Here is a 26899-nt window from a genome sequence, read left to right as displayed (position 1 = left end):
GTCGTCAACCAGACTTTCCTGGTGGTCACTGGGTTTCCAGAAGTTGATTACCTTGTAAACATCAAAGGAATGCTGATCCAATTCCATCATCAGGTGGAGTCCTCCTTCCTTGGCTGTTTCGGCGCTATTCCACAACAACCTCCAGAGGTGCGCCGGCTCAGGTGATCAATCTGAACCTGGAACTGGATGGCCTACACGGCTCCGATGTCTCAGCTGATGTCATTGCTGTTCTTCTGTAACTGAATGCTGTTCTGTATATCTATATCTGTCCATTATTTACACAATAACTGTTCATTGTTCTATCACTTTGCACGTTTCCACACTTCGTCTCTTTTCCTCCAAATCCACTGTGATGCCACTTCTGCTTCTCTACACACTTCTGTAATCAGTTTCTTCCTCTCTGCTCCTACCACTCCCAAGGTCCTAAGTGCCCGCCACATTGACTGTCCTGCAAAGCCCCTGCATCCGACTTCTATTGCCATACACCACGTCCTCCATCCCGCGCTGTTTGCAATCCTCTATTAGCTGCTGGTATTTTGCCATCTTTCTTTCATAAGCTTCCTCTATTCTGTCTTCCCATGGGACTGTTAGTTCCAGCGATACCGCCTGCCTAGTTCCCTGTGACCAAATGACTATATCTGGTCTTGGCGATGTTGCTGCTATTTCTGCTGGGAAACTCATGCGTTGATGTATGTCTGCTGTCATCTGCCAGTCTGATGATGTTCCAAGTATCCCTAAACCTTCTGCCTGGTTGTCTTTCTTTTCTCCAGCCCTCACAAAATTTACAAATGTGATGTTCTTCTGCATCTTTCTCTTTTTTCTCCTGGTGGTATTCAACTTTGCTGCTATTGTTTTCAATACACTGTCATGCCTCATGGTATATCTTCCATCTTTCAGTGCGACTGGACATGCTGACAACACATGCTGTAGAGATGCTGTATAATATAACAATGACCATTTTCCTGACTTGGAAAACTTAATCTATAAACTATTGGTGATGTGTTAAATTGTTTTACAGTGATGGTTTTATTGAATTGTAATCCCAATACATTAGCCGAGTAATGTAAATACGGAAATGATCTGAGAAAAGAGAATGACTTGGTTTTGTTCTGTGAATCAAACTGAAGTCGAATTGTACCAAATTGCCTAAATGAACTTTAGTTTTCTATGTGGTGTCTTGTGTGCTATTTTTGTCTGTTTGTCTTTTTTATAGCCATTGCGTTGTCAGTTTATTTCCGATCTATGAGTTTTACTTTCTCTTTGGTATCTCTCGCCCTTCTTTTCTCATTATTTGGCAACTGTCTTCATTGTGTACCTGAAAATCATTGTATGAAAAAAGTTGCATACAGATATATTTTAATCAGAATCAGAATTTGAGTTCGTAATACAATACTTATCCAGGTGCATGATTTGCGTTAAACCCTCAATAATTTCTGACCTTAAAGTAGACATGTTTCGAAACAGTTGATCAATTCAAGCACTAAGAAGCTTTTTGTTGTTCCCACTGACCATGGCAGTTGTGAATTATTCTATAATTTGAACAGGTAATAATTTATTTTGAGCTATGCCTTAACAAAGATTTATTTTCTATCAGCAGGGTGTCACTGCCTGTTTGAAAATAAGTTGGTTTTGTTATACCTACTAAGTTTAGCATTTTTCTATTGCATTATTTTCAATTATTGCCTAATTGTAAAGGCCGTACCGAATATATTTTTAATTTGACCTTGGCCCTAACTTTACCGTCTCATTTGCTCACTGAATAGCGATAATCTCCCTAATTTACAGATTTCTTAGATCTTGTGGTTTTTTTTGGATGGTAAATAAAAGTTTTCAGATGATGAACGAGTTTAGGTTTACATACTCGACATATATATGTTATTTGACAATGATAGATGATAGTTTGCTCCATCTGTGTCACCCGTCGTGTTCCTTATTTAAGTACAAACCCGGTGATAAGTCTAATCCGATAAGTCACTTTCGGGAAATAGAGGACGGATTACACATATCCATTGTCATTTTTACAACAGATATTCCATGACGGTCAATTATTCGCAATTTAAGAAGGGTAATATCATCACTAGGTTATATAGCTTCCTTGTGCGTATACACATTAAAAACAAATCAATTGCTTCTTCTCATGAGTACAGCTTTCATAATTTGTGAAATAATTTGGGTTGTTTTTGTTTGTTTGTATTAAAACCACTTTTTTACTAAAAATTTGATTTGTATTAAAACAAACATACACGAAATTTAAAAAGGGTAAATTTTTCTATAAAACCAGGTTTAATCCACTATTATCTACATAATAAAATACCTGTACCAAGTTAGGAATATGACAGGTTTATCTATTCTTTTCATGTGTTTGAGGCTTTGAAATTTTCCATTTGATTAGGCACCTCCAGTTTTTAATTTTCCTCGGAGTTCGGTATTTTGGTTATTTTACTTTTTGCCTGTTTCTCAGATCTACACTTCCTGTTTTGTAAATCCCAAATCAGGTGCATGAAGTTGTTTGATATGAAATGGCTGTCCCTTTACTTAAACTTAAGACAGAAGAGCTATGAATGCTTCCAATTGAAGAATTTAGCATAGAAAACAATGATGATAAGAAATAATGGTGTGCCTTCTTTATAAGCGAGCTTACATTGCCATATAAATCTCTTGAATACTATTCATTAGAAAAATACAGTCAGGTTGATGAATTTAATTTGTATACAAAAATAATACAATATCGAATGAACTACCTGTATAAATAATAGCTTACTGACAAAATATAACACATGCAAAGTAAAGCAGTTAATGCTGCTTGTAGAGCTGAACTTTACAGGCTACCGTTGTGGTCAAAAATATCATTTTTATCATATTTGAAGGTCTGAAAACTCACTTGTATATCAAAAGTTTTTCTAGCAACTGAAAAAAAGAACCCCTGGACAAAGAAACTTTATTCTATTTTAAACAATCTAGGATTTTCAAACCTAGCTGGGGGAACTTTCTGTTAAACAATATCTACCTAGTATTAAACAACGAGTGATTGATCAGTGCACACAGAATCAATCATCAAAAATTCATGATTCATCAAAACTAAAATTTGACCAACAATTTCATAATCCAAATCAGCGTAGTCCTTATGTTGATGTTCTAAGTAATAGATTAGAAAGGTCATCTCGTTGTAAAATAAGATTGAGTGCACACAATCTTGCTATGAAAAAAGGGCGATATTTAGGTTTACCCACCTATGAACGAGTTTGTAATGTATGTAAATCAGGTGAGGTAGAAGATGAAAATCACTTTTTACTGAAATGTGAATTTAAAAATATTATATTAAGGTAGCACAATACAAAGATTTTTCATCCCCAATCAGACATCCTTAAACTGATGTAATTCCACTCATCTTTCTTTAAATTTTATAAATGAGGTACCAAAAGAAAGAAGAAGGATTAATCTTTCAAATTGTGATAATTTCATAATGACATAATTATTACATCATTAATTGTTATGTAATTAGTTGCCATTCTGTGATGTCCACACTTGAATGAATTTAGCTCCTTTGTTCTTCATAGCATCCCAAAATTTTTTATAGATTCTTGTACAACACAGTTTGACCTCTGTGTCTCAGATTTTTCCTACTGTATTTCATTCTCTCATAAATCTTCAATGAAGTTTGCAACATCAATTCATTAGAGACCACGTAATTCAATTGGGTATAAAATTTGTTTTATTAATGTTTTTTGAAATCTGAGACACAGTTTTGGAGGTCAAGCTGTGTTGTACAAGAATCTATAAAATATTTTGGGATGCTATGAAGAACAAAGACGCTAAATTCATTCAAGTGTGGACATCACAATATAGCAACTAATAACATAATAATTAGTTATGTAATAATTATGCAATAATGAAATTATCAATATTTGAAAGATTAATCTTTCTTCTTTCTTTTGGTACCTCATTTATAAAATATAAAGAAGGATGAAATGAATTACATCAGTTTAAAGTTGTCTGATTGGGAGTGAAAAAATCTTTGTATTGTGCTACCTTAAATATACTTCAACTTGTTTGGATTCGAGCGTCACTGATGAGTCTTTTGTAGACGAAACGCGCGTCTGGCGTATATACTAAATTTAGTCCTGGTATCTATGATGAGTTTATTTCCTACATGTTGTAGTGAAAATCAGCTAAATATTAATAGTTGCATTAATAGTAATGCTTCAAAAGTCCTGAAAGTGGCTAGTTCTTATATATATAAATGTATGGTGTATGGAAATGAGATTTAAGCTTCTTAATTATAACATATTTAACTACAAGTATGCTGTATTTATTGTTGTAATGCACTGAAATATGGGTCTTTGCCAATTATTGTAATTGTGTTTGTGCCAATAAAATATTTGTATTTGTATTCTAATATACAAACTAATTTTCAAAAGAAAAAACGAAGTGAAGGAAATAAAAATAGTTTTATGTTTTGTAACACCTGTACCAGTACAAATACAACTTCATGTTGTAATTTAAATTGGTAAATTAGTCTAGAAAATAGATATTCAGCCTTGGGAAATAAATATCCATAGTTCACATGTAGCTTAAGATGGTTGTAATACAAACACAAACAATTTGCGTTCATATAATTCTATCATAAAAGAAGTTGTAGTCGTCGTTGTTCGAAGATACACTTGGTTTGCGGACAATAACTTAAGTTGCGAATGGATCTCTATGAAATTTTACCAGAAGGTTTAAGACCCCAAAAATGAAAGTTTGGAATGATTTTGGAGGTTACATGTATCATATGGTATCAACAGTTAGGGAAATAGGGAAAAAATGTAGTTTCCAGACAATAACTTGTGTATAAATGTAGGGATCTCTTTAAAACTGTTCCATATCACAAAGGGACGGTTGGGATTGGTTGGATGTACAGTATTTGCTAAACGTTCAAGAATTAGGGGCCAAAACAAGCATTTTCTAGTTTCCAGACAATAACGTGTGTTACAGTTTAAGGAAATCTCTGTAAATTACACTTTCCCTGAAAGAAAATAGACTTCAAAATTACAGTTAATTAAAATTCGTTTTTAAGGGGGTTGGGTTTTTTCAAAAAAAAATTCTAGGGATATATTTGATTATTGATTATTTCTGATTTATATTTAAAAGCCTCATATACTGATAGGAGATTCACACCTAACAGGGTGGGTAAATTATCCTACATATAAGATTAACTGAGTATTGTGCAATAGCAAGAAAATTATAACAAATTTTTAAACCTGAATTTTTGGATTATAGACCATACTAGGTGAATCAAATGGCCCATTTCTAATTTTTAAGATCTTAAACCACCTTAATTTTGTGTTCGAAACCTATATTATGTCAAAAATTTGAACACAATCTAAATTCAAACAGTATTCAGCTTTCATATTTTGTCCAAACTTGCCCCAACTGTTCAGGGTTCGACATCTGTGGTCTTATCAGGCTGCGCTCGGCGAAACCTGTTATTGACATATTGCTTTTGTGAAGAAAAATATGTTTGAAAACATAAAACCAGGATAAAATCTAAAATTTGTGAAATAAAATGGAAAAATTGGTACGATTGTTTTTTTTTTTTTAATATTTAATTTGAATATTACAGGTTTTCTTTAAATGACCGAAATATTTGTCGATTTGCAGTCATATTTTACAAATACGTAAATATGTTCTGAAAAAGACGAAAATGACATAAACATCAAATTATTGATTATTGATTATGCCATAAACATCAAATTATTGATGTTCTAGTTTCTTCTCTTTTTTAAACACGACATATGCAAAAATAAAACTGAAAATAACACTTCATAAATTGTATGAGTCTGAAGGGCTTCTCTGAATTTACCTTCGCGAGGAACGCCGAAGGTAGAATATATATAAAGCCAAGGATGTAGAGAACCTAAAGATTTGAAGAGCTACAGGTGTAATACCACCAAATCATGGTACGTCACATCCGGTTGCATACGAAAGTAGGCCTAAAAAAATATTCCCTTGAATTTGACAGTTGTAGAAAATTAACCCTGCATTTCAATGCACTTAAATTTTTCTACGTCGTAAATATGTATATTGGATGTCTGAAAGCATCATTCTTTTTTATTTGATGGTCTTATAAAATATTTTGGAACGTTAAGGTTAAATAGTTACCAAAACAGGTAACCAGTAAATAACAGTGTAAAAATTGGGTTGTTTACTTCCGGCGGTGGTTACTTTCTTATATGCAATGAAATGTAGTGTGAAATTTTCACTGTTACAGTATCACTGGAAAGGATTGAACTTTACACATGCAAAGTATTTTTTTGGTTGAAATAAAGGTAAATACTGTACAATTTTTTTAAAAGTGCCAATTTAACAAAGACTAATAGGGAAAAATCAATGGTGGTATTACACCTACATATAACCTTAAAAGGCAAAAGAAAAATAGTAGTTAAATCCATCTTTGACTTTGACTGAGGAAATTGAAAACCTGGGTTCTTAATGCTTTATATTTTTAAGTAAATTCAAATAAATACAACTATTGACCCATTCTGTGTGCAAAAATAAAAATCATAAAAAAAGACAGGCAAAAAACGAGAGTTGAACTGTCTATCAGTGTTACTACGTATACGAACGTTAGCTCTTCAACTCGTCCACACCTTGAGAATAACAAATACCAGACACATATAGACACATGTGTCTATATGTCTACGAAGATGAATCAAACATTTAAAAATTCTTTTTCTTAATGCATTTTTGAATTTCTATCAACAATATTAAACAGTAAAGTAAGCGTTAGCGCGGGATAGAACGATGTGATGTGATTTTCCGGTGCTTGAAACCCGTGTTATCCCCGAAATTTCGGAAGTTCTTGTGAAAAAATGGCGGTCCGTTTAAAGTTTTATCTAGTAGCGGTATAACATATTCTGCTGTCAGGCACGTTTGTCTACTCCAGGGAAGTATACTTTTTCACGAACAACTTGTTTTAACGGACTTTCCCCTGGTGCCCTTCGTATGCAAAGTCAATAACATGCTTCTAAAATCCTTTGGAACAATGGGTCTATTATCATGAAGTATGATCTCACTATCATTAAAACCCGGTCACAACATATCATACGATTTTTTGTCGTGGAAGATCTATAAAAAAGAGTTGTCGTGGCACTGTCGTGAAAAATGTCCCAAAAACATTTCCAGTGGTCACATCAGCTACGACATCTCCACGATGGGTACACAACAGATAAAAAAGAATTGTAAGTGTACTGTCGTAGGTAAGTCGCAAGTCGGTCGTGAGTTGTTTAGGGCTATTTTTCAGGTTGGTTTTCATGTCATGGGATGCGCGTGTTATTGTCGTGCCACTGTCGTACGACTGTCATGTCACTGTCTTGAAACATGCCAGGCTCCATCCTCATGAATCTAACGAAATCACCGGTAGATTCCCGCTCCAACTCTTGCATCAGTGAATACTATTCTGCCCAATCATAAGGCGCCGTTCGATCCATGGCCTAACCCACCAACGTCGGCCGTTTTGCTGGTTCCTATACTGTTCACGGGCTTTTTGCTCTTGTTGGAGTCCGGCAAAGCGTCTACTTAGCAGGACCGAGCGTAATCATTTTGGTGGAACAGTCACCCCCTTTAAACGACAGACGGTATGTTTTTCCAAACATTCATTCCCGCTGAATTGTGTTCTTCTGAATAAAACAAAAATATGATGCACGACGAACGTACCACTGTCGTTCGACAGACAATCAATGTTGTGCGAGCATCGTACGAAATTTGGTATTCTTGAGACAGTCGGTTGACTGTATCACGAGTGCCTTGCGACAGTCGTAGGATTGTCGTACGACAGTCTTGCAACAGTTGTACGATTTTTCTTGATTAAAATGGTTTAGTTTAGTTTAGTTTAGTTTAAACATATTTATTTATAGTGGATTGGGAAACAAGTTTTGCAACTTATATTAATTCCTTTCCACTTTGCGGGTGCGAGTGCTGCCTTGTAGCGGCATTAGCCTACTCTTTTTCGAAATCTACAAGGGTGTCTTTAACGTGCAAGAGATATGGCTCTCTCTTAACACGGGTCAGCCATTTATTGTCCCCTTCCGACGGACTATCATCGTTTCCTCAAGACCATACTCGCAGATGGTGTCAAGGGAGGGCCGAAAATTGAGTTCCTGAAATTTTCATCCCAAACGGGAATCGAACCAGGAACCTTTGTGTTAGTAGTCCATTAAAATGGTTTATGTTGGTACCCACGACAATGTGTTTATCGCACGACAGTGATAAGACACTATCACGACAGCCACAAGACAGTGATACGATAAAATATTGTAGAGCAAAAAAAGTGCATGTTTAATTTTCGTCCCACGACACACGACAGCGCCACGATGCTCAAAATATTGTGCGACTGTCGTACGATGATCACAATTGACCCACAATTTGACCAATTTTCATGTCGTGGGTTCGTTGTGACCAGGGCCTAACGGGAACGACTGTCAATTCGTATCGTAGTTTTGACAACGTATCAAGCGCAGTGCTCTCATGATTGTCCCACCAGTCGATCTAGTCAGGTGACAAACAATGAGTGGTTCGGCTGTGCTGACCTAGGTTGTTATAAGTATTCGTTTTTATTCTGTAGTTAGTCACCACTTCGGTGTTGACATGTTTATCAATTATATGGTCATTTTTATAAATTTACTGTTTACAAAAGTAGGAACTATTCTAAATACTTAGGAATTTTCTTATCCCAGGCAGATAACCTTAGTGTATTTGGAACAACTTTTAGGAATTTTCGGTCATCAATGCTCTTTATATTTATTTGGCTTTCTCTACTTTTTTTTACCTGAGCGTCACTGGTGAGTCTTGTGTAGACGAAACACGTCTGGTGTAGTAAGTTATAAGCCTGGTATCTTTAATAACTATTAGCATGTCGTAATATTCTATTGTATTGTTTATGTGTGTACTCTCTGAATGTTCTTCCATTTATTTGAATTGTAGTCCTGTCATGTAATGTTATCATTTATCATATTCAACATTACCATAAAAGCGGCAGGTTTGGCTAGCCAAAAAACCAGGTTCAATCCACCATTTTTTTTTCTTAAAAAGTCCGGAAAATGGCAATTGTTATCTTATAGTTCGTTTCCATGTGTGTTGAATTGTCTTTTGTTTTTTGTTGCACTTTAATGTTTGATGTTTCGTTGTTTTCCTCTTATATTTGATGTGTTTTCCTCATGTTCAGTTAGTAACTCGGATTTGTTTTCTCTCTATCGATTTATGACTTTCGAACAGCGGTATACTACTGCTGCCTTCATTTACAGATGACAATGGATATGTGCCAAATGGCAGACTGTTATATTGTCCCTTTTTTCCTAAAAATGACCCAACAAATTAGACTTATTACTGATTTAGTACTTATAGGAGCAACACGACGAGTCAACATATGAAGCAGAATCTGTTTACCCTTCCTGAGCACCTGCGATAACTGATATCTACAGTTGTTTGTATTTTTGTGTTTTTATCCATGGCGTTGTCAGTTTATGTTTCTACTACATGTTTGAATACCCCTTTGATATCTTTCGCCTCTCTTGTACTACTTTCTGACTGGGTCCAATTTAGTGGTGTAACTATAATAAGGTATAATTCCCTGGACATACATGCAACATATTTTTTAATATACTTAGTCGTATCTATTGCATCTCAAACACAAAATGAAGTGTCACTGTGAATGCAATACAAGATTTTAAATGTAAAAGGGAGACTAGCCTAAAAAACAGACGTAAACCTAAAATATAAACTATCATTGTGCTATCTTTCACATCAAAACAAGTCTTATAAATATGACAAGTGTTAAAGTCGCCAAGTAGAAACAAATTCAATTGAGACTACAAATGTGACATCAACCCCAAATTTCATTCGACTAAATACAACTACTGACATGGGACAATAGCTTAAAAACAGTAATTATAATGTTTAATAGGCCACAAAGCTGTAATATGGTCAAGAGTAAGCCAATCATAACAAAACTTGCGTTAATCTTCTCTTCATATATTAAATTCCACTGCTTTTTGGCAAATGAAATAATCTGTTATCATGGAGGTATGTCTTGCTTTTTTTTGGAATTTTGATTATCTAAATGTTGACATTAAAATAGCATACTTAACATGTCACATAAGTTAGGCAAATATTCAAAGTCAATGAACTATGACTGAGTTACATGGCTTAACAATCTCCATGAGATGTGCCAATGCATACCAAATATCATGGACTTATTATAAGACTTTCCCCTTTAAACACACCTAAAACTTAAACTGATCTAATCACAAACTAATACATGTAAACTAAGCAAAAGTTTCAAAATTGAAAGACCATAACTGAGGGGATGGGGCCAAATAATCTCCATGGTAATAAAAATGTGCTAATGCTTGTTCAACTGAATACCAATTAACAGTTGACTACCACTAATGGTTTCCCTTGAACTGACCTTATCACAAACTAATGCATGTTAACTAAGCAAAAGTTTCAAAGTTAAGACCATGACTAAGGGTGCAGAGCCAAATAATCTCCATGGAAATGAGATATGCCAATGCTAATACAACTGCATACCAACTATCATTCACCTACCACAAATGGTTCCCCATAAACTAACCTAATCACAAACTGATACATGTAAAATAGACAAAAGCTTCAAAGTCAATAGACCATGAATGAGGGAGCAGGGCCAAAGTATCTCCATGGCAATGAGATGTGCCAAGGCTAATACAACTGCATACCAAATATGATTGACCTACAACTTGATGTTCACCATACACTAGACCTAATGACAAACTTTTACATTGTTGACGCCGCCGGCAACAGCATAACTCTGTCACACTTTTTGACTCCGTCAAGTGAGACAATAATTAGGTGTTTAGTGATAAAACAAAATCTTGCCTATTATTTGAAAAAATTATTTTACTATCTTAAAACTAATACCATGACAATATTTAAGAAATCTGTCAATTGGGAAGACAATTGTTATTCAGTGAGTGAAAGGAGATGGTAAAGATTGAGGTCATGTTGAATATAAAATTATTCTGTTTTCAATGCCTTTATATTCAGACAAAAAAATGAAAATTACACAACAGAAAAGTTTCAAACTTAAGTCCAAATTATTTCCAAATATTCAGTGCATCAGGACTGATCTAAAATAATTCCCTGACAAATATTAATGCAAAGCTCAACTTGGTACCTGTATAGCAAATTTGAAAACAGAGAAATTGAGTTGAGATGACCAATGATAATTTATTGCTATTTTACCTATGACAATTGACAACGGCAAGAGCGCCCTTAGATTCCAGTGATAATTTTCCAAATCATTCTAATGTGCTGAGAAAGGAAATTATCAGTCTGTAAGATCAAAGGAAAATATCGTAAAATAGCGATGAATTTAAGTATTAAAGGTTTTGAGATGATACGGGAAAACTAGAAAAATAAGTTTTAAAATCGTCAATTAAGGCGAAAAAATACATACAAACGTTCGCAAGGACATTTTGGTAGTTAAGCTAAAATTTGATTAACAGAACATCAGCAAGTCATGCTCTCTTTTTAGATTATTACAGTGTAAACATCATTCAGCTAAAGTAGTGGCATTACAACTCAATAAAATATAACACCATCAATGTGAAATAATTTAATACAGCACTAATTGTTTATAGATTAAGTTTAACAATCCATGATTACTTCTCTCCATGAGCAGTTAAGATTTCCTCAAGTTCCTGATATTAAAGAAATAGCAAAAAGTATACAATATGTTAAAGATATTAGAAAGAAAAGAGAAATTGAAATGAAAGAAGATATTACTGTCAAACTTTTGTTTAAAAAACAAAAATTAACATTTTCATGTGTCTTGTTTTTAGCATATATATAATTTTTTTAAACCAAAAATTTAAATAATTGAAGTTTTATTTTCAGTGTTATAAAGGTTGTCATTATGCATCATTTTAAGCCTCTCTTTTTCATACATCTAACACTGACAATGTCATCTGTAATAATTGTGTTTGACTACATCAACATGTAAATAACTACAAAACTAGATTAAGTGTTTACAATATTGTTCTCATTAAGTTCTGTAAATACAAATAGTACCATTGTCTAAACTGTTGATTGATTTTTTATATAGATTAACTAGGCCCCAAGTAAAAAACTATTGGACAAAATAGAATTAATACTGGGAATGAAGCTACAACTTTTGTAATTCAAATGTGTTAAAATCTTAATGAATACAGCACTTTAAATATAGACAATACTTATGAATGACTATCTGTCTCAGGTTCCCTGAAAATTAACCATCTCAATAGTGTTTTCCTTTGAATATTTTTGAATGACGAGGGATTGACTGAAAGGATGGAGTTCATAAAGTTTGAATGATAGGGGCTTATAAAAGGGAATTTTAAGATTATGCATTAGCGCACAACAATGCATAAACCCTTATGGAAAACTCTGAATCATGAGTAGTAAAAAAGATACCAATAATCTAATTAGTCAATTTCACAAAACAAACAAGATTGTAAAGTACTACCATGATACTTGTATTTCTATTGAAGCTATTCTTTTAAGAAACAAGCATGTACAGCAAATAGAAATAGAACCATTATGAACATCAGATAAAGGTTAATAAAGGCCCTCAAATAATTTGCTGTAATCCTTGTGATCAACATATAATTACTGATGTTGAAGACTTAACATTTTTTTTGATAAATCTTTTTTCATGCAGTTTGAATTCTTTAACATTACCCTAATACCATTAGGTTAGCATAAAACATATCATAACTTAAGTTTTGAAACAATAACATAATTCAACAGTTACACAAATTCCTGACATTTTTAGATAATCATCATTACTTTAATATTCCTATGTCATTCTTAACAGAATCATCATTACATTAATTAATCATTACATTAAACAGAACTAGCATTTCACATTTAATATCAGAATTACAGAAAGCTACATTAATCCATAACAAAGTCATTGTCTATTGTAATCTTCATTGACTGGAGCCACCATGAGCATGTGGAAATGTGATCTCATGTGGGAAAGTCGCTATGTCTCTTTCGGAAATTTCTGATTCCTGTGCTAACTGGCGTCCCTGTGAAAAAATAAAATATAAATGATACAGAAAAGACAATAAAGATAATAAAAAAATTGACATAAAAAAATACACAATTCTATTCAATCCTTGTTCTGCTATTTTAAACTAGAGAATCGAACATCAGAAATGTGTTTTGCCTTCAAATTGAGCTTTCCATTAAATCTTATGGAGTACAAAATATAGGAATAAACAACAATACACATGTTGCCGTTCTAAGCCTACATTTGTAATTCAATGTATCAAAAAGTAGGAAGTAGTTGTCCGACAGACCTGGAAAGCATTCATAAGTTGCACAAACAATCTGCTGACTAAATATAAAGTTACTCTGTTCTCAAGTTCCTTACAACAAGAATGTGTCCATAGTACACAGATGCCCCAATTGCACCATCATTGTCTATGTTCAGTGGACTGTGAAACTGGGGTCAAAACTCTAATTTGGCATTAAAATTAGAAAGATCACATCATAGGGAACATGTGTACTAAGTTTCAAGTTTATTGGACTTCAACTTCATCAAAAACTACCTTGACAAAATTTTTTAACCTGAAGTGGGACAGACGGACGGACGAAAAGACCAGAAAACCTAATGCCCATAAATCGAGCATAAAAGTATTTGTATTCATTCAGAATTTTAAAAACAATATCATATATTGGAAGGCAGGAAGGTGGTGTTTGACAAATCCCCAAAGTGAGCAAAATTAAGATCTCAACACTGTCAAACTGCAGACATAATATGATGGCATTCTGTTAAGTAAAACCAGAGAAAAATGTGATTAAAATATGTAGTAACTCACCTCCTCAAATACTTTTTGGAATTCTTGAGCAGCCTGCTCTGAACTAAACTGAGATCTAAAGTGTCTTCTTACAGGTTCATCTGTGGAGAAATCTATTGGAGACCAATAACAGTCTTTTTTATCTCTGTAAATAAAAACATAGCCTTAGGCATAGGTCAATTATGACTATTAAAAGTCCCACAACTCTGAAATGACAAAACAGAATTTTCTAAATTAAGGTTCTAAATTCACAAAATCTAACAAGTGTGCAGTTTTGAATGACAAACCAGAATTTTTTAAATCAGGAATCTGAATTCACCAATCCTTTGATAAGTGTTAATTTTGTAGTAATTTGAACAATACATACTTTATAGCTTGCTGTTAGGTGTGAGTCAAGGTTCCTTGTTAAAGGCCATACTTTACCTATAATGGTTTACTTTATACAAATTGTAACTTTGGTGGAGAGTTGTCTCATTGGCACTCATACCACATTTTCTTATATCTACTTATGTAATTCAAGACATTTAAAAAATACCTTTTATTAAAATGACCGACAAAGTCCTATAATTCTGTAATGGCATATTAAAAGAAAAAAAAAAAAAAAAGTTGTGTTGTGTTCACCAATTCCAGCAATTATGTAAAGTTGTCAGTTAATCTAAACGAACTCAAATTATGGTACAAATGTGAACAATTTATATTATAATTCTGACAATTGAAGTTTCTGAAATAGTGAAACAGAAAACTAAAATACATTGAAAGAAAACATTCCCAACAATAACATGAAGCTTAAAGGGAATCGTTCTTTCTGCTCTTTGGTCGGGTTGTTGTTGTTGTTGTTGTGATATACTTATATAAAAAAAAAAAGTATATTTAGAAACATGTAACAAGACATGTGCAAGTTAAATGCTACCAATGTAAGGACATCTCCTACGATTGATGTAGCAAATAAAGAAGGATTATAGTTGTAGTTTTTCCTTTTCCATAACGGCAAGTTGTGTCAATTTCTTCTGGTTGTTGTCTCTTTGACACGTTCCCCCTTTCAATTTCTCAATTTAATACTGGAGTTATTGCATGATATGTGAAAAATTGCCTTCATTCAAACTGTTCAAGTACTGTAACTCTGGAACCACAAAGCAAAATATTTACAAAAGCCTACTTACATAGACATATTCAGTTCCTTAGTTACTAAATGATTACAAACAACGTTTTTGTTGTCTAATTCTACCATTATCCTGTTACCATTGACATCTTCATCATAAATAACCTTTATTGTTCCTAGTCCGACAGCCTACAAATATATAAAATGAAAATCATCTCACAACATTTATAGTAGAACAGAATAATGAAGACAATAATACAGCTAACTACAAAGTTTTAAGGAGGTAGACCTACTATAGGTAAAGGAAAATAACTCTTAAGATCATCAGTATGTTTGTGTCAACTGTTTTCATAAATATATTCTATAAACTTCTAGGTAACAGATTATTTTCAATCTTGCATGTAAATGCTTAAAATACATTTATGAAACCTGACTTTTTCAAAATCATAACTGATTTAAAGAGATATCTCCCTGAACAAAGGTCTACCCCCTTAAAATTCCCATATCAACAGTTTCTATCAAGGATGGATTGACTGATGAAAGCCATTCAAAAATCTTATATGCATTTCAGGAATAAAACATGTTAAAGTGATATAAATAGAAACCAAGAGAAACAGTGAGCAGGAAGACTGAATATCTGTAATGGTAAGTTGTTAGATTCATCTTTAAACCCAAACATTATTGCAAATCTCTTTTTATATCAAACTGATCGACTCAAAAATAAGAAGCCAATGAACTGCAAAATGTGGGTCTGGGCAGCTTCTTCAAGGTCAACTTGCAGACAAAATAACCCTGCTATAGGTCATTCAGTACCTTAGAAACAGTTGTGGACACCTACAAAAACATGGACACCAAGGTAATTCACAGCTCCCTTTAATTTTAATGAGTTTATGGAAAATAATTTAGAGATATTATCACTGTAATTTACCTTCCAATCTTCTTCTTTGCTGAAGAATTTTATTCTTTTGTCAAAAAGTATTTCTTCTTCGTCTTCATCCGTTGTATAATCATCATCGTCTTCTTCTTCATCTTCTTCTACTTTAGCTTGTTCTTCAATAACATTCTTCATTGCATCTTCTGGCTGTGTAACCACGGTTCTGGACTCTTCCGGTTGTGCTACTACAGTTCTCGACTCTTCTGGCTGTGCTACCACTGTTGTGGGTTTTATATCTGCATCTGTAATAAATTTAAATTATAAGAATTACTGAACCCTGGAAAAGAAGTCTCAGGTAATGTGATTTATAAGGAATACATCAAATCATGTTGAGATTGTATATACTTCTTTTGAGGGTTCACATGATTTCTGACTTCATTACGGAACAGGTCAGACATAAACCTGATTTATAAAAGACAAGAATATTTGTAAATATCACAGCACACCATGGCCAGCTTAAATAATCACAATTGCATGTTTAGTGAATAAAAAATCTTAATCAAAACCCTAGCTAGGCATTGATTCTTACTTCAAATCATAATATGCATGTGTACTAACTCTAAGGTTAATGTAGCCACTACCTCATGCAAAACTACCTAATGATCATCTTTAATCTAATATGGGAAGGAAAAACAGACAGATACAAAAACAATATGCAGTACTACTACAGATGGTGTGGCATAAACAACCTTCCATCTACAAACTATGAACTGTACAGCTCTTTATCACCGTGTATCATCAGTACAGTGGATATAGGTACTAACCAAGTGGGCATGATCAATTTTGACCTTACACGGTAACAAAAATCTTTGTTTTGCTTTATCAATATTCAATGTACATTTCTCAACATGTGAAATTCCTGCTCCCAAATAATTTTCGCATTGACTTTTTTCCTATTCATCAAACAACTTTGATATTCTAATAAGAACAAATAAATTGTACATGCGCAAATAGTTGTGAATGTCAACACCAACTTTCAATTTCAATAAAGTTGTTGAGACATTTACATGTTTTATCTGAAAGAAAGCTAACACAGGGCAAAAGAAATAGTTACCAATCATAAATCTACCTGTGATTACTCATTCCTTGAAACTTTTTGGGTAATAAACGAGTATGAAAATAAAGTTTTTGTGTACGGTGCACAACAGCTTAACTATGCACCGTACATAAGGATTTATGTGGTCAGCTAAACACTTATTACACACACACAGTGGCCTTCTATCAGAAAAAGAGTTGCAATGAATATAGAATTATATCGGATGAGACGAGGGTATTGCACATGTTTTTAGTTATCGTTCTTGTTTTGGGAAAATAAGGAGACTTCTCTAATCATCAAGCTACCACCAAATCATTTCTTAAAACAGCAATTATGTTAATATTGAAGTACACATTGATTTTTGTGAACAAAACAAAGATTTTCGTTACCGTGTAAGATCAAAATCGCTCACTCCCGCTTGGTTAGTACCTATATCCGCTGTACGATGATACACAGTGTTTATCCTCAATACAAATCCCTTTCTAACTTATACATGATTTGCTTGTCTCGTCATTAAAACAATCATTCAGGGAAAACATTTCAACATTTGTCTGAATTGGTGGTTATTCTAATGGTATAACTAAAAATAGATTTGTCCATGAGTTTTGATACTTTATTTTAATATTTACCTCCCTTCTCTGTAGCTGTTGAATTCTGCTTTCTGATTTCGTTCTGACAAGTATCAATGACTTGTTTAAACTGTTGAGCCAGCTCTATTGTCTGAAAAATCATTAACAAATGACTAATATACGGTTTACTTTTAAATATTCCCCAATAATTATTTTAGTATTTGCTCTAAAATTACATCCTTTTGTTCCTTAAGTCCATCCAAGGTTTAAGGATCAATTAGTCTCCCCCAAGGATGATTAGGGAATATGAATATGATCAATTAGGTCTTCTGACTGACAGCAAAACTCTTGCCAAAAAGGGAGGTCAATTTGGCTGTCCTGGATGTATAAGTTGCAGACACTTTAGAAAAGGGACATTAAATCCAATGCCTTATTTATAGTGAGTTGTATGCTCTTTGCATGTAAAGAACCCTTACAACAACTCTTTGAGGGGTTGGTAGGTGGCCTTTTGCAAGGTGAAATTTCTGTCCCTATCCAATATACCCTCATTTTCCAGTGGCAGTCTAAAATTTCTCTGACCTATATCCCAAAGGGCTTCTATTCAAGGACCTTCCTTTTGTATTTATTGTTAATTTGTTCTCGTCCTGAACATGCATTAAATATATGCCACTGGACGTTAAGTAACCAAAATGAATCAATAAATATTGCATCATGTTTATGATAATTGTAAAATTATATTCAAATCATTTTATAAAATTAAATGAAATCTAGAAACATATTGAGGACAACAAGAGAGGTTTTTTAAACAACCTTGTTTACCCATGAGGGTCCCACAGAGTTGGCTTATAATCTAGAATAGCAATGGAAAGCAGTGAATGCACAATATACAAATTTGCTTATCAGTTTCGACAGTTGCATGTGTGTTATCTGAATTGATATGTCAAGCTATTCCTTTCTATAGTTTGTATGTAATGTCTTTGTACCACTTTAATACAGAAAAAAACATATTAAATTTACAATGATTTCTAACCTTAAATTTAATTGCTAATTGTTCAATGACTGGTTCATTGTCGCTAAAATCTTGTCCAACCCAGCACCATGATGTTTCTGATGTTGGTAAAGGTTTAAATGATATCTCTGCTGTCAACCATTGGTTACATGCCAACTTTAAAACTTGTTCTCTTCTAAGTATAAGTCTGTATCGACCTTTAACAAACAATAGTAGTATGTAATGATTGTATGTCTGAAACATAAACCAAATGTAAAAACAATTACTGTGGATTTGTTATTATTTGTTGGATACAAATTTTCGTGGGTTCAGTGGGTACAGTTGAACTACAAATTCCAATGTTCAAAGAATAATATATTTTCAGTAGGCTATGTAGATCTATGTACACAGAGATTGGCAAAACCAGGAAATCAAATATCAATGAGGATGCAGCAATCCACAAAAATGTAACAATGAAAAAAAAAAATGAATCCACAGTATACAAGCCAAATTAAAAATATTTTCAGATTATATTTTAAACAAATTTTACTTTAATTCAGAAATTAGTGAGAGGTTTTTATTCATGTAAATATATGTAATACTGGGTGATTATTGCATTAATAAGAACTTTCATTCTGATATCTGCTTCATATACCTGTATGCAGATTTTACTGATATTGCATTAATTAATCACACATTTTTGCTCATTCTTTAAACATCCCAATAATAAATGCAAACAATAATTTTGGTTTTGTTTAGACTAGTATTAAGTACTAGTCTTAACAAAACCAAAATTATTGTTTGTTAATAGAAAGATTACAATACAAATTAAAATACTCACTGTTGACCAGATGTCTTAAGATTTTCATTTCTCCAAGTCCCTTTTCCTTCCATTGATTGGCCTCTTTATCAAATCTGAACAGCTTAGCTCTTTGACGGAACATCTCTTCAAAGTCTTCTTCCCCTGTTGAGAAAAAATCATGAAATGTTGAGTAAATTCATTATAAAGTTGAAAACACTAATTTGGAATATATATTTAATAGTTCACTTGGCAATAAATATGGGTTCCAGGTTTTAAGTTGATGTCACAACAAATCAACTGAAACAATAACTAATAAAATTAAAGTTCCAATTATTCTGCACTAGAAGTGCATCTCAACTATAAATGACTCATCAGCAATGCTCCAGGCACGTTAAACCTACTTCATTTCCATGTTCAGCAAACCATGAAAACTGGATAAAAACCTAAATATGCCATACTATTAGTTACACAGTGTGCAATTGTCCTAATACGAGAATTTATCGGGTGAGGCGAAGCCAAACCCGATATGAATTTTATTGACCCGATAAATTCCGTATTAGGACAATTGAACACTGTATAACGAATTTATCCTGATTTTGTTATATTACATATTATTATATTCAAATTCAATGTTAGGACAATATCAATAAATATATTTTAGATATTAAATAAAAAAATGTGAAAAATAAAAAATATTATGACTACAAAGCAACTCAATTGTTTTTTGTTTTTTTTGTTAGGTCAATGGTATAAGGGAGATAATTCCAATTGACGTAATAAATAAGAGAGATAATTCCAATTGAGGTGATAAAAAATTGTACTGAAATTTATTAGGACAATATCAGCCAATCAAATTACTCTAAATCAGGATAAATGTATTTATTAAACAGTTCAATTCATAATAGAAATGTGTATTAAGTTTCAATTTGATGCGACAGAAAACTATTTTAAACCATTTGCAGCAGACCTAACCAAAAGTCTTCATTCATGACAGAACCTTCCATCCAAGTCTGGCTCAACCAGTAGTGCACATGTTACAGTTTGACACACCTAAATTGACCTAAAAGCCGCAGGATCTGATTCAGAACAATGGTTAGCATTGACCAGCTGGCAGAGGAATATGTATGAAACAGAAATGTATAAAACAGAAACAACAAGCAGAGACAACATCTTGCCCACTGCCAATTTCTATTGCTTGGACACTAGTAGAGACATCAAGCATACCTGTCAACCTGTGACGATGAAAATGCAGGTCATGACCTGCATTGAAGAATCAAATCTCAGGTCATAACGCGTACGGACATTTTCGAGCTGAATTTCAGTATTTATGGTACATTTTCTTATAATGTATATCAAAGATACCAAAACATCAATGCATGTTCACTTGGTTAAGTCATTTTAAATCTTATTTATTATTATTTCATTAAACTTTTAAAGATTTTTATAAACTTGTGTATCACAGCCTTTACTTTCTGTCATCATCTAAAATTTATTTTTCAAATGTAATTTTATAATGAGACTACTAGCCTTTAAACATACCATGTTTTTTTTTTTTTTTATCTTTAAACATACCATGTAGAAGTATTATTTCTCGATAGTGAAGGAAATTAGACTATAATAAAATATAGTAATACAGTTAAAGGAAGTATAAATGTAAAAAATAATTTTCAACTTTTTTTTAAAAATTGTATAAAGGTATAAAAATAATGAAAAGTTATTTTTCAATATGTATTTGAATTTTATATTATTATGATTTAATCTTTTTCACCCATAAAACGTAAATATAAGGAATAATTTTGAATGGTGACAAATAAGGGGAAGTAACTCTTAGTTGAAATATCTTTGTAAAACAACAGGGCAATTTATTTACGACCTACAGCTAAGGTAATTGGTGTTAATCAACAGTGTGTATGCCACCAAAGCTGTCAAGTGAAGCCATGCACTTAATGGGTCACTTAATTTGACAGTTTACATAGCTGCATGTTCATGGAAGAATTACGAATTTGCCGGTATTTCAAAGGAATATTACTTATGAAAATCAATCTCAAGGCTAAGAAATACGGGTGAAATCGGGTCATTTTCGGAATTTCCGGGTCATTTCAATGACCCGGCGGGTGATCCAGGTGATCCCTCAGAATTGTGAAAATCTCGGGTCACACCCGCAGAATCCGGGTCAGTTGACAGGTATGATCAAGGCATATTAATGAAATGATAAGAAAATTGTGACCCAGTAATAACCCAAGTAGTTTGTTGTATCAAAATTTGTACCTGTTTTAGTATCAACCAGATCAGGTAGATCTATAATTGGTTCATATTGAGGATCATAGGTGTAGCCACTATCATCTGCCTCTTCTGTCCCTTCTTCATTTCCATCACCTGCACCAGTAGAAAATAACTGCTGTCCTGTTCCTGTCCAGCTGAACTGTTTAGTGTGATCTAGAATAAAAACATGGAAGTAGCTAAAACAAGATTTCAAAAGGTGCAATGTCTCATCTACTTCACATGTCATGATTTAGTTTATGTTGAAAAAGTCTAAAAATTTTTTAACAAGAATCACAGAAATCTATCACAAAAACTTGCTATCTGCTTGCACCTCCTCCATCGAATACCTACCTGAGGTTGTCCGAGATTTGATATAGAAATCCTACCTTGAACTTTAAATCCTGGTGAGGTTGAACTATCTGCTTGCTTTGCCAGGTCAGAAAAAGAGAAAGCCCCTCCTCCACCAAATACCCCTCCCGAGGATGTCTCAGATTCTTTAACTATTGATGAGAAAGAGAATTCTGTAGCTCCTGCACCAAACATTCCTCCTTTCGTGTCTGAAGAAGAACTGACTGTTGTTGATCCAATTACACTGGATTCAGATTTAGGTTTAGGTAAATCAGATGTTCTGCTTTGTCCAAATAAATTTGTTTTGGCATTTGACGAGTTTGTATCCGCTACAACTAAAATAATCAAATCCAAATATAAACATGTTGTTAAAACATAATAGTTGTATGTTATTAAAATGTTAATGTTTTCATACTGCCCATGAAACTACTCTGGTAATGGTTTTTAATTCTTATGTTTTCTGCTGTTCTGAATTAGCTGTATTATATTTTTTATGTTCTTAGCTAAACTGATGGTATTATATTTTCTGAGTAACTAGTTAGTGTTCATAACTAATCCTACTGTATTTGCATTATAATTGTACCATACTCTTATTTTTTCCTTAGAATTGAAATAATGATACTATATTCTAATGCTTTCTGCAAACAACTGGAACTTTAATGTCATGTTATCTGCTGATTGATGGCACTGAACTCCTTATACAAAGTATATCCCATATTCCATTATACAAAAAAAACATGGATGCCCCATCCGCACTATCATTTTCTATGTTCAGTGGACTGTGAAAATGGGGGGAAATCTCTAATTTGGCATTAAAATTAGAAAGCTCATATCATAGAGAAACATGTGTAATAAGTTTCAAGTTGATTGGACTTCAACTTCATCAAAAACTACCTCGACCAAAATCTTTAACATGAAGCGGGATGCACAGATGAACGGACAAATGAACGAACGGATGGAGGCACAGACCAGAAAACATAATGCCCATAAATGGGGCATAAAAATGAATAAACACAATATCTTCAATAATAAAAGTTCAACATACCTTTAACTGGAATTCTTGATTTTGCAGGTGAGATTTTTTTCCCAGTTTCGTAATCCTCACAACCAATACAGCCGGGACAGGATGGTTTATTCTCATACAAATAGAAGTGGTCGGGTAAGAAGAATTTTCTTGCCATTGTTATTTGTTCTTTTGTTGCCTTCTCTTCTTTTACAAATTCAACACCATCAGTTCTAATATCAGAATCATCAACTCTCCTTACTGGTGATTCCTGGGTAGCGACAGAGGAGTCAAGTTTTGCTTTGGCATCGTCAAATGCCTTTTTGAAACCATTTGCTATTTCTTGATTTTTGAATTTTACAGCTAATTGTTGCATTGCAGGTTCACCATCAGAGAAATCCAAGGCAAACCAGATCCATGCTTTCCCATCAGTTTTTGGCATAGGTTTTAACTCTAATTCCTGGGTTAGATAATGATTCAAACATATTTTATGAATTTGTGCTCTGCGCATCAGAAGTCTAACTTTTCCACTTTCTTTATGTTTGGAGATTTTTATGTCACCCACTCCACGTTCTTTCCATTCACCATCAACAAATCTAAACAGTTTAGACCGATGCTGAAATAATACTTCTTCATCTTCTTCTCCAGTGACAACATCAACAACACTCGGCAGTTCAATAATCGGTTCAAAATGAATATGATCATCATCTCCGTCTTTATTCATGTACATACCCTCAGCATCGGTGGGTGGTGACTTTGGACCCGCATCTTTTGATGGTGACAATGTAAAATTGAATCCACTGCTGCCCTTTTCTGGTGTAGCAGATGGTTGTAATGTAAAATTGAAACCTTTGGCTGCAACATCTGGTTTATTTTTCTCTGCGTCAGATTTTGTTGGCGTGAAGGTAAAACCAGCTGGTTTGGATTCAGATTTTTCCTTTGTTGAATCAGGCGTAGGGAATGTAAATCCAGAAGCAGCTTTTGTATCAGATTTGCCAGCTGTTCCAAAATTGAAGCCTCCTTTTCCACCAAAACTAAATCCACCCCCTGTACTTCCAAAAGCTGAAGACTTTTCTGTTTCTTTTGGTAAGTCTTCTTTTTTAACCCCTGGCTTCAATGTACCACAGGCAGGACATTTGAGAACATCACCATTATTTGAAACAAGGCATCCATCACATTTCCAGGCACCCTCTTTAGGTTTAAACAAATCACCAAATCCTTTCTTCCCCTCCTTCTTTTCAGGCTGAACAGAGGCTTTAGCCTCCTCCTTGGTAACTCCAGGTTTAATTGTTTGACAGGCAGGACATTTTAGGGCATCACTATTATTAGACATTAGACATCCATTACATTTCCAACTTCCTTCTTTTGGTTTAAACTGATTCCCAAATCCTTTCTTTTCATCTTTCTTAGCAGGCTCAGGCTTAGGGATAACTGTTGAAGTGCCTAATGGAGTGCTTGGCTTAAATGAAACTGGTTTGTTCTTTATTTCTGTAACAGTTGCAGAAGGTGAAGGACTAGCCATTGGTGCACTGGGCTTAAAGGAAAATGTTGCAGCTGGTTTGGCAGTGTCAGACTTGGTCTCTCCACCAAAACTGAAACCAGATGGTTTAGGTGATTGGAATGTGAAGCCACCTATAGTAGACTTGGTGGGTTCAGTTGTAGAAGTGGAAGAAACCGACTGTCCAAAACTTACTGCTCCAGGTGTGGCCTTAGTTTTGTCAGACTCTGGTAATTGTCCAAATTTAAATCCACCACTGAGTGGAGGTTTGCCAGTATCTGCTTCAGATGTTGTGGTTTTTACTGTAGAAACAGTTTGTCCCCCAAACTTGAATCCACTTCCTGTGGCTGGAGTTGTGCTGTCTGCTGCTTTTGTTGTCTGACCAAATTTGATGTCTGCAGCAGATGTTGGTTTAGTCCCTGATTGAAATGAAAAGCCTGAAGATTTTTGTTCCGAGCTTGTATTTCCAAACTTGACACCACCTGAAAAAAAAATCAGTCAAAATTGTAATTCAAATAAATATGAAACATAGAACATTGCAAAGTATCAACTCATTGTTATAAATAGACTGACAAAAAATCTCATGCTAAGTGGGTATGACAAAGATTCAAAGCATGGTCAACAGGAAGTGACTGCCTGAAACATGTGAAAACCCCTAGACAGTAAAATGCAAAGTTCAAAAGTTCAAGACCAAATATCAGTCATTACTTAATACAGAAGCTGTGTAATAGGAAACACACTGCTGATATATGTACAGACAAACAGATTGACAAGGTGAATCATTTTTTCCCCTACGATACGGGGTAAATATTTCGCTCCATATCACCTATTTTTCTTTTCCTATAAGACTTCAATAGCTCATAGAAGGTCATCTACCAAAATTTAAGCAGATTCTCGATTCCTTTCTTTCAATTTAAGACCCAAATAATATCAATGCAAATGTAAGGTAAAAGTCTGAGTAAGCCTTTCTGAGTCATTTTTTTATATAATAAATATCTCAAAAAAGAGCTCTATTACCTATAGATATTTTTTCATCTTATTCTATTCCATAACAAATGCTCTTTAGATTTATATTAATTTTTAACCAGGTGCTCCGCAGGGCGCAGCTTTATACGACCGCAGAGGTCGAACCCTGAACAGTTGGGGCAAGTATGGACAAAACATTCAAGCATGATACAGCTCTGAATTTGGATTGTGATCAAATTTTTGACATTACATGGTTTTTTTTTACACAAAACAAATGCCAAGATTTTACAAATCAATTAAAGATTTCTTCTTCAAACTTTTTAAATCTAAAATTAAATAGTTGACACAGCATAGGTTTCTGACACAGAATGAATGTGGTCTAATGAACTTAAAAGGTTTTTTTTGCCTTTGAGCAAATCACTATGCTGTTGAATATTAATCCTCTCAAAAAAATGTTTGAAGAAATTTTCTTTTTATTTATGAAATCTGAAATGAGAAAAATTTAACCCCCCCCCCCTTTTTTTTCACATCCCCGTTTCCCTTTTTCAAAACTGATATCAATTCAAATTTCTAATGGAGTTTGCAACAATAACTACTCATTTAAATACATCATAAAATATTAAGATGTAAAAAAACTGCTTGTTATCACTGAATGGTAAAGATTATTTAAATTTATCAGTTGGTAGTAAAAAGTGTATATACATTGTATATTGTATATAACAAAGATTTAAGTTGATTCTGGACAAAGAAAGATAACTCCAATTAAAAAAAATTCTTGCTATTGCACGTGCAATAGGATATTTCTTGCTTACTATTCTGGACAAAGAAAGATAACTCTAATTAAAAAAAAATTTGCTATTTCACAATATTGTGCAATTAGATATTTCTTGCCATTGCACAATACTGTGCAATTGAAAAGACTTGCTATTGCACAATACTTAATATAATAATTTTAGATCCTGATTTGGACCAACTTGAAAACTGGGCCCATAATCAAAAATCTAAGTACATGTTTAGATTCAGCATATCAAAGAGGCCCAAGAATTCAATTTTCGTTAAAATCAAACTTAGTTTAATTTTGGACCCTTTGGACTTTAATGTAGAATTTGAAATTTGAAAACAGGACCAAAAATGAAGAATCTACATACACAGTTAGATTTGGCATATCAAAGAACCCCAAGGATTCAATTTTTGATGAAATCAAACAAAGTTTAATTTTGGACCCTTTGGACCTTAATGTAGACCAATTTGAAAACTGGACCAAAAAACTTCAATAATCAAGAATCTAAGTACATTTTTAGATTCAACATATCAAAGAACCCAACCGATTCATTTTTTGTCAAAATCAAACTAAGTTTAATTTTGGACCCTTTGGACCTTAATGTAGACCAATTTGAAAACGGGACCAAAAGTTGAGAATCTACATATACAGTTAGATTTGGCATATCAAAGAACCCCAATTATTCAATTTTGATGAAATCAAACAAAGTTTAATTTTGGACCCTTTGGGCCCCTTTTTCCTAAACTGT

General features: G+C 33.5%; 2 protein-coding genes across 3 annotated transcripts in view; both read right to left on the bottom strand.

Moving 5' to 3' along the window:
• Positions 1-423: 423 nt before the first annotated feature.
• Positions 424-876, bottom strand: LOC143081068 (uncharacterized). The gene has a single exon (XM_076257303.1). The coding sequence runs from the start codon at positions 874-876 to the stop codon at positions 424-426; it is 453 nt and encodes a 150-aa protein (XP_076113418.1).
• Positions 877-11620: 10744 nt separating this feature from the next.
• Positions 11621-26899, bottom strand: part of LOC143080687 (E3 SUMO-protein ligase RanBP2-like) — a 58319-nt gene continuing 43040 nt past the window's right edge. Inside the window, exons 25-34 of one of the 2 annotated variants that reach the window (XM_076256670.1) lie at positions 22949-24886; positions 21942-22238; positions 21562-21729; positions 19333-19455; positions 18534-18709; positions 17564-17654; positions 15893-16140; positions 15026-15153; positions 13887-14010; positions 11621-13091 (exon numbers count right to left, since the gene is read on the bottom strand). In XM_076256670.1, the coding sequence (XP_076112785.1) occupies positions 12990-13091; positions 13887-14010; positions 15026-15153; positions 15893-16140; positions 17564-17654; positions 18534-18709; positions 19333-19455; positions 21562-21729; positions 21942-22238; positions 22949-24886 (3395 nt within the window). In that variant the 3' untranslated portion in view covers positions 11621-12989. The remainder of the gene's footprint in view (positions 13092-13886; positions 14011-15025; positions 15154-15892; positions 16141-17563; positions 17655-18533; positions 18710-19332; positions 19456-21561; positions 21730-21941; positions 22239-22948; positions 24887-26899) is intronic. The other variant, XM_076256671.1, reaches the window with a different exon arrangement.

The sequence above is a fragment of the Mytilus galloprovincialis genome, chromosome 6, assembly GCF_965363235.1.
Source record: "Mytilus galloprovincialis chromosome 6, xbMytGall1.hap1.1, whole genome shotgun sequence".
Taxonomy (NCBI): Eukaryota; Metazoa; Mollusca; class Bivalvia; order Mytilida; family Mytilidae; genus Mytilus; species Mytilus galloprovincialis.
This window is presented reverse-complemented; position numbering and strand designations above follow the sequence as displayed.

Excerpts from the sequence above, each read along its gene's own strand:
- LOC143081068 (XM_076257303.1), bottom strand. The coding sequence starts at position 876 with ATGAGGCATGACAGTGTATTGAAAACAATAGCAGCAAAGTTGAATACC.